The sequence below is a fragment of the Pteropus alecto genome, unplaced genomic scaffold (genome assembly GCF_000325575.1).
Source record: "Pteropus alecto unplaced genomic scaffold, ASM32557v1 scaffold50, whole genome shotgun sequence".
Lineage (NCBI taxonomy): Eukaryota > Metazoa > Chordata > Mammalia > Chiroptera > Pteropodidae > Pteropus > Pteropus alecto.
This window is the reverse complement of record NW_006431918.1, coordinates 13,463,824-13,470,918: the sequence shown is the minus strand read 5'-3', so window position 1 is coordinate 13,470,918 and position 7,095 is coordinate 13,463,824. Positions and strand designations below refer to the sequence as shown.

The window sequence follows — 7,095 nt, the reverse complement described above, 5'->3', positions numbered from 1 at the left end:
GAGGATGGGTCTCTTGATTTAAAGCTAAACTGGAGTGCCAGGACCCTCGTCTGATGTTGGGAGACACTAGCCACCACGAAGGTCTGAGGTGCCCACTATGATCCTCTAAGGTGTCTGGAAGCCCCACAGTCCAGGAGTGGGGCTCACCTGGGCGGGGCTTGTTCCTGCAGGCATTTGGGGCTGTGGAAGCCATTTCTGACCGGATCTGCATTCTTACCAATGGGAACGTCAACGTGGAGGTGTCTGCTGAGGACCTGCTTACCTGCTGTGGTTTCCAGTGTGGGGAAGGGTGAGTCTGAGGCTGCACCCCGCCACCTCAGGAGCCCAGGCCCCTGGGAATAGTACGAGGGGTACCTGGGCCAGGGCCTCCTCAGGTGCGTGGTGACTGAGGGCTCCCTGGGACTGGAGTGGCACTCCTTCAGGATGAATGGTGGTCCTTTGTGGAGTCACTCGAAGCAGGCCCCAGTGTGACTGCTGCTTTCTGAGATGTGCTTAAAACCAGTCTGGCCCCACAGAGCTGGCTGTGGGTGGTGGGGTCTGGGCAGAACAGGTGATCTCAGGGTACATGGTTAAATTTCTCATCTCAGGTCTGGTTTTTGTCATCCTCGTTCCCTTTTCCTGCTCAACAAAATGTAATAGCCTCAGGGTCTGTTTCCTTATCTGTAATGAAGAACGATGCATCCCCACATTAGCCTCATAGGAATAAACCCCTGCCACCTGGGCTGCTGCCTTCTGCCCACTCTGGTCTTGGTTCTACAACAGTGGTTCCCAGCCATGGCTACAGATTAGGAATACCTGGAAGGTCAAAAAAAAAAGAAAAAGAAAAAGCATGCCCAGGCTTTACCCCGCCCCAGTTAAGCCAGCATCACTGGTGTTTTCGTGTGTGCTGCCTGGTTGAGCATCCCTGTTCTAGAGAGGAAACGACCCGGTTCAGCGTAGATGTGAGTGTGAGCGTCCTCCTGTCTCACTGAGGACCTCGGAGGCTGGGTGAGGTGGGGAGGGGGAGCTTGGGCAATTCCCTGGAAGAAGAGATTGTCCGGGGGAGGAAGAGCAGGGGGTCTGCTGGGATATGGAAGTCCGTTGGGCCAGTTGCTGAAGGCAGTGGTGGGCCTGCCAGGCAGCATTGTGGAACAGCTGGCACCTCTCTCACGATGACTTTAATGAATGGCTCTTTTCTTAGCTGCAATGGGGGCTTTCCTTCTGGAGCTTGGAACTTCTGGACAAAAAAAGGCCTGGTTTCCGGTGGCCTCTATGACTCCCATGTAGGTGAGTGTCTGCCCTCAGCCCCCATCTGACCAGATGGATTTTATAAGCAATGAATCATCATGGTTTCATTTTCCATTATAAAGCGAAGGTTGAGGATTGAGATCAAGAGTGCTGGGCTGAAAAATAGAGTAGAAAGATAACCCAGGCCTCTCCACGGCAGACTTAGCAACAGGTGGAAGAACAGTCTTAGGTTGTAGACTTCAGGGTAACTACTGTTCCCGCTAGTCATCACCCCAATTTCTTCTGGCCTCCAGGGGGCTCCGTAGGGACGGTTGGCTGACATTCTCCTTTCTACTTGTCCTCCCAGGCTGCAGACCCTACTCCATCCCTCCCTGCGAGCACCACGTGAATGGCTCCCGGCCCCCGTGCACGGGAGAGGGGGGCAGCACCCCCAAGTGCAGTAGGATTTGTGAGGCTGGCTACACCCCATCCTACAAGGAAGACAAACACTTTGGTAAGCACTCTGGGCCAGAGACCCACTGATGGCCTTACCAAGCCACAGGGAAAAGCCAGGGCACCTGAGTCTTAGCATCAGGAAGGGTTCCCTCGCCCTCTCCCTTTGACTCTAAGATCCAGAACCAGAATGAGCAGGAAGGGCGTTAAAGCCCCTCTTGCCTGTCTGTAATGATTTCCGCCTGTCTCCACTCTGAATTCAGCCTCAGGAAGGTTGTCTTAGAGTCGCAGACCATCAGAGTCAGAGTTTGGAAAGGACCAAACTCCTTATTTTACAGGGGGTGACCTGGCCTAGTCCTCCTGGGTCCCAGTCTGCCCTCCTCCAGGGTCTCATGCTCACACCCCTTCCACCGCAGGCCATGCTCTCCTGCTTCTCCGCTTCCAGATCCAGTGCAATTGCTTCTCCCTCAGGGAGCCTCCCCTGACCGCCACCCCACTTCCAAGGCTGGGCAAGCCCCTTAGATGCTCAGTCTGTACCTGGCGGCTCCCCATAAATCAGTGAATAATTGGCCGGTGGAGCTGCAGATGTGGCTCACCCCCCTGGGCTGCTTCATTTGCCAGGATGCAGTTCCTACAGCGTCCCCAGTAGCGAGACGGAGATCATGGCAGAGATCTACAAAAACGGCCCAGTGGAAGCGGCCTTCTCCGTGTATTCGGACTTCCTGCTGTACAAGTCAGGTGTGTACTGACCCCTGATTGGGGCAGGGTGGGGCGCTGCAGACAGGGTGTCCAGAAGTGCAGTGGCAGGCCTCCCCTTGCCTGGCTCTGCAGACCCCTCACCAGCTGACCCTGCTCTGGCCTCTTGCTCCCGTTGGCCTCTTCTGCACATGCTAGTCTAGATTCCTCGTGCAGAGTGTTTCTGTATGGCCAGTTCCTGCTCATTCCTTTTCATTCCTTAATAGCTAGCTCAGATATCTCCTCAGGGAAGCCTTTCCTCACCTCCCTGGAGCTGTTTGCTCCTGCCTCTGTCCGCCTTCATTGCCTTATCAGTGTCCATCACGGTGTAAGTTTAGGTGTTGTGTGTCTGGACTGAGTGACCCTCTTTATTCATCTTTGTCTTGGCAAAGTCCTGGCATCATGCCTCCCACTCAGTGGTTGAGGATACAGGGAGCACCTGCTGTTTGCGATGCTGAGGGGATTCAGACCAGGGAACTGGATGGTCTCTGGCCCGAGAACTGTCTTAGAGACCCCCCATCCCAGATGAAGTCAGTGCTGACTGCTTCTGTCTCATTTTTTTGCTAGATTGAAAACTCCAAAGCTCTCAAATCTTTAAAAAGCAATGATTGGAAAGGAAGATGATTCTGGCAATAAAAATATAGAAGGCTGGCAGTTCTTAGCATAGTCCCCACCTATATTATAAAAAGATGCATTTCCAGTTTGACAGTGATTCATCTACAAGGGGGATAGGCTAGCTAGCCAGCCCTCTGAACGAGCATGTTAGCCAGTATCTCTCCATCCATCAACATTGGCTGCCACCAACTCAGCCTCTCCTGCATCCTTTCCACAGTGACCCCACAGCAGTAGCTTAACTCTTTCAGCCACAGAACGCTTTTGACAAATCTTTACATGGAGTCTCAGTATGTAAAACAAATAATTGGTATTTTAAAATTAAATTTATATCTTAAATTAGAATTTTAAAAGCAACCAATGAGCATGTTTTGTTGGATTCCATTTTAATATTTACTCCATTTGAATATTTAAGTGTTTTTAGGCTTTCAAATATATATATATAAATAATGCCTTAATGTTGCGGGAACGCTTGGCACTTGACAGAAAGCTAGGGTTCTATAGAACCCCGTCTGAAAATGGGCATGTCCTCTCCTTGTGGTAGAGCTGTGGGCCCTATGGGCCTTGTTTGTCCTGATGGCATAGCCAGCTCAGTTGGAGGGATGCTGTGGGAGATGGGGCGGTGGCTTGGTCTCTACCTGAATGGGTTTTTTCTTTCTCAGGAGTGTACCAACATGTCACTGGAGAAATGATGGGAGGCCATGCAGTCCGCATCCTGGGCTGGGGAGTGGAGGATGGCACCCCCTACTGGCTGGTTGGCAACTCCTGGAACACTGACTGGGGCGACAGTGGTGAGTGACTTTTCCCTTCCTGCCAAGAGTGGGATGTTACAAGCCAGAACATGGTTGCCATCTTGTTTTCCTCTGCTCTACCCACTGCACAGCTCTAAACCCTAGGCCTTGGGCTTCACTGTGACCTTCCAGGTGTTCGGGTACTAGCAAGCTATTTCCTTCTGCCACAAAGGCAGCCTCTGATCCTGAGAGGTGGTAGGGACCAGGACTCAGCTTCAGCTTGCTTGTGCCCGCCAGTTCCCCCATGTACCAGGTGCAGTGACAAATCAGAGTTGAATGCAAGTGGCATCCAGAGGCCTCATGACGTGGAGCTGGGCTGCCGGGCAAACGATAGAAGCTGATAGAGCACCTTGGTGCTGGTTTGATGTCTGTCTGGGGGCTGACTTGTCTGCTCCTGGGTTTTTTAAGAGATGAGTCCGAATATGTTGCCCAAAGCACACTTTAAAGGCATCTTTACTTTTGCTTTCTAGGCTTTTTTAAAATCCTCAGAGGACAGGATCACTGTGGAATTGAATCGGAAATTGTGGCTGGACTCCCATGCACTGAGCAGTACTGAAAAAGAATCTAATCTGCTGTGGACCCGTATTGCCAGCCCTGGAGCATTTTTCCCCCAAATATAGGCAGTGGGGCTGGGGATCAGATGAGGGATAAGAATATCTTTTATTATTTGAGTTCAAATAGGATACAAGAGGTTTTAGATAGGGCCTGAAGGACTGGATTGGGCCAAACCTCGTGTCTACCATGAAAGCCGTCTTCTGAGACACATGTAAGGCCTGGCTACCTCCCAGCCTGTTCAGTGGACTGCTATCACAATGCACTTAGACCACGTAAGCCACCGCTGCAAGCAAAGCAAGTCCTTCTCCTGTAGACTAGTGCTGCTCTGGCTCTCGCTGCCACTGTCTCCACATCCTTCACCTCCTTCCCCATCCGTGCATCACCAGGGAGCATGACAGACCTAAAGGGTTTGTAGGTTTTCCAAAGGAATGAAAGGTGCAGTTCCTAACAAGACAGCTTCCCACCCATCAGCAGTAGCTTTCTAGATTGGGAAATAGGCTGAGGAGAGAAATAGTGGGGCTAGCCGTTTGGAGAAAGCCACATTCCTCCAGGGCCCCTGCATCTATTGAGCTTTCTCATGTTGCTAACCCTCTGGTCTTATCCTTAGCATGATTATTTTTTAATAGAAGTTGTATTTTTTTTTTTTTTTTTTTTTTTTGTGCACCTCAGCTGATCATGTGAGTGAAAGAGTCTGATAGTTGGAAGAGCTGTACTGGTAACTGGGTGGCTGTGATCTGACTGACCTACCGACCTCTAATACCACTAGTTTAGAAGAAACCAGTTTTTGCTGTTCAAAAATCATGGCCTCACCATTAATTTAACAATAACTGCCAATAAAAGGTTTCTCCTTCATGTGAAGTCTGTGTTCTGGTGGGACCTCAAAGATCACTTGTCACTGTAGACTTGAAGCTGCTATGCATCCTTATACCCCCGGACCATGGACCTGGGTGCGCTTGGAGACTAACCAGGGCTTCCTTGCCTCGGGTAGAAAATAAATACCTAATTTTAGCTTCTCACTGCCCCAGCCACTTTTTGTCATTCTCATCAACCTTTCTCGTACATCATCCCCAACGTGCCCCAAGCCTTCAGCTCTGACCCTGCTTAAAGAGCTCAGGACATAGTTGTACTTGATTTTTTTTTTTTTTCTTTTACAAATGACGATTCAGTAGTAACCTGAGGATTTATATAGGCATGGTGTATCAGTGAGGTCATAACCCAGGTGTCCTGCTGGAGGACCAGCTTCCCCTGGAACCCTCCAGTGTGGGAATGGAGTGGATGCAGAGCCTGTGTGGTATTTTGAGAGTTCCCTATGACTCTTCAGTTTACATTGCTGGTTAACTATTCCTTTGCATAGTCCTAGTTAAAAATCATAAGCGATGAGGTACACCGGTTCTTGAAACAGGAAACTAGAAGGATCGGCACCCATCCTACTGGCTTATCAATACCTCAGTTATTTCCTTCCCCACCTGACAGTTGGACTAGCTCTTCCCAAAAGCATTCTCAGTTTGACTTCTGATGTGACTCAGAATCAGAAGCTACCTCAAATAAGCTCTTAAATACCTGGTGAACATTGTAGGAAAAATTTGTGAAACTCGTCCTAGCACTTACGAAATGTTTAACAAGGGTTACCAAAGACACAAATTCAGAATCACATTATTATTGAAAATTCAATTAGAATATATTCATAAACTCAATGAAATTCTGACGTTCCACCCACTCCCAAACAGATGAATAATTCCATTTCCATACTGCTTTCCCCCATCTCTACCATGTCCCCGCCTGCAACTCCATCCTTACTCAGAAGCCAGCAGAGATGCTAAATGTGGTAACAAAACAAACTGAGGGGCATCTTCACATTTGGTCTAAGGTGTCTTTGTAAGAAAACAAAACAAAGTTTATGATTGGGATCAATATCAATACATTAATAACCCTCAGATTACCCCACTGATCATTACCCTAATCACCTCAGCTGCTCCTCTGAGGAAAACTTAAAATATTCCACTATAAGTAGTAATCAAGTAGATGATGCCAGGGACGCTAAGCATTTGATTAAATTGTGGTTTAGAGGGTGGGGTTGCCAGATTTAGCAAATAAAAATATAGGATGCCCAATTTGATTTGAATTTCAGATAACTATGTCCCATGAAATACTTGAGACATAATTATACTAAAAAAAATAGGTTATCTGAAATCCAAGTTTAACTGAGTTTTGTCTTCAATAAAATTGCCATTTTATCTGGCAACTTTAGTAGAGAAACGTTTAGAACGGAAATGATCATCCAAAGAACTTAGTGGTGGACATGAGGTCTAAGAACTTTGCACAAGTCAGTGATAATAAAAATCATGTAGCTTATAGTTGGGAGGGACCTGAGATCCCCTAAACCCACAAAAGCTCAGCAAGTTCCACAGGTCACGACTGGGCCAGAAAGATGCTTCTAGTATGTCCACCTCAGACTGAGGCCCTCTACCAGGTTGTCTTGTGTCCTACATGGACTTAAGCAGAACTAAGGTTTCAACACAACAAATTTTTAACAACCTACCCTGGAATCTCAAACCAAATTCTGATGTTTAAACTACTTGGAAAATTACTGGAGTCTGGCTCATAGCTGTATGGTATGTGGCAAATCACTTTAGTTTGTCCAGGACTGAGCCTCCATGAACCAAAACTAAGCCAACTGTGTCAGATGGCGGTGACGGTCATGGGAGGAAAATCAGTGTGGGTATGTGCTTAACAATATAAATCC

At 48.3% G+C, this 7,095-nt stretch overlaps 1 protein-coding gene across 1 annotated transcript in view; it reads left to right on the top strand.

The window, feature by feature from the left end:
* CTSB (cathepsin B) overlaps nucleotides 1–5,210 on the top strand; it is a 13,048-nt gene extending 7,838 nt beyond the window's left edge. The window contains exons 5-10 of the mRNA XM_025042968.1: nucleotides 171–289; nucleotides 1,181–1,266; nucleotides 1,574–1,720; nucleotides 2,281–2,397; nucleotides 3,669–3,797; nucleotides 4,268–5,210. Coding sequence (XP_024898736.1) covers nucleotides 171–289; nucleotides 1,181–1,266; nucleotides 1,574–1,720; nucleotides 2,281–2,397; nucleotides 3,669–3,797; nucleotides 4,268–4,353 — 684 coding nt within the window. The 3' untranslated portion in view covers nucleotides 4,354–5,210. The remainder of the gene's footprint in view (nucleotides 1–170; nucleotides 290–1,180; nucleotides 1,267–1,573; nucleotides 1,721–2,280; nucleotides 2,398–3,668; nucleotides 3,798–4,267) is intronic.
* The last annotated feature ends 1,885 nt before the right edge of the window (nucleotides 5,211–7,095 follow it).